The 1,319-nt window shown below is 33.1% G+C and overlaps 1 protein-coding gene across 3 annotated transcripts in view; it reads right to left on the bottom strand.

Annotated features, from left to right (window-relative positions):
• Nucleotides 1-1,319, bottom strand: part of CENPC (centromere protein C) — a 98,832-nt gene that overhangs the window by 44,134 nt on the left and 53,379 nt on the right. For all 3 annotated transcript variants that reach the window (XM_023737808.1, XM_023737809.1, XM_023737810.1), the window contains exon 8: nt 458-1,065. In XM_023737808.1, the coding sequence (XP_023593576.1) occupies nt 458-1,065 (608 nt within the window). The remainder of the gene's footprint in view (nt 1-457; nt 1,066-1,319) is intronic.

Here is a 1,319-nt window from a genome sequence, read left to right as displayed (position 1 = left end):
GGGTTGTTAACCAATGTCATAAAATATGTGTACTACTGTTTCATGAGAAACTATTTGTTCTGTAAGCCTTCACCTGAAGTACAATAAAATATATTAAAAAAAAAAGAAATAGCCCCCAAACTATTCTGGCTTTCCCCCTCCCCAAATTTGTATTTTAATAAACCTCAAAAATGTATGATCGTGTTTTATTAGTGTTCTGATAAGTAACTTGTTTAGCAGCCTTTCCCCTTCACTTCTCTGTCTATGCTGCCACCTTGGGAGTTAAACAAAAACCAAGAGAGTTGGAATTAAATCAGATGTAAGATAAAGTAAAGAGATTGTAGAAAAGACCTATAGGCTTTTGAGGCTCTGGGTAGACTTGGGTTACTTTGCCTATTTCCCAAAGATTAACACAGATATTACAGAAAGGTAGAGTGATGGAATAATGTTTGTAGTTATATATAATATAAATACTTACCCACACGTGTCATCTGTGTTTTGGAAATATGGTCATTTCTCATCTCTTCACACACTTCCGTACTTTTGTCTGAATTTCTTTGTAACTTGTCTTGGGTAGTAAGTGACGTATTTATATTTTTATCTTTAGGTTGTTCCATATCAAGCCGTTCTTCAACTACATTGGCCTTAACTTTTCTTCTCCGATTTTGTTTTATAGTTCCTTTATTTTCAGATGACTTTTCTGTATTCTCAGAATACAATGCATCTTTTGTAGATTTACAACTATTCTCCATTTTATCTGCTAAAGCACAAGATTCACCTACTTTTTTTCCTTCAGAGGGCTGAGATTTCTCTTCTGGGTTAGCTTTATATGAATTTTTATCACTTGTCAGTGTCTCAGATGTTACATTGTGATGCTTTTTTCTTGATTTCTTTCCTTGTAGGACCACAGTGCTCTCAACAGGGGATATTGTGCATTGTTTCGGAGGCTTAACATTTCTTGGTATCTTAATCAAAGATTGACTGCCAAAACTTATGTCTGATTCGTCAATTATAAATTCATCCTCTAACATCACATCATTTGGAGTAGAATGAGGTGGATCAGCTGCTACATGCCTAATAACAGAACTAAAAAAGGATATTACAATAAACAAAATAGCTTACAAAAAAAAAAAAGAACAAGAAGAACTGTTTGCCTTTGCTTAGTGAAGAAATTAAATAATCTACATAAGGAAATAAAAATAATCCACATATCTTTTAAAGAACAATTCGAATGTCTTCTCAATTTTCCGTTACTCTTAAAAATATTTCCCTCCTTTGCATTTCTATAATGTCTGGTCACAGTGTAAACGAGTATGATCAAATCAGTAGAAATAGTTGAA

The sequence above is a fragment of the Trichechus manatus genome, unplaced genomic scaffold (assembly GCF_000243295.1).
Source record: "Trichechus manatus latirostris isolate Lorelei unplaced genomic scaffold, TriManLat1.0 scaffold00108, whole genome shotgun sequence".
Taxonomy (NCBI): domain Eukaryota; kingdom Metazoa; phylum Chordata; class Mammalia; order Sirenia; family Trichechidae; genus Trichechus; species Trichechus manatus.
This window is presented reverse-complemented; position numbering and strand designations above follow the sequence as displayed.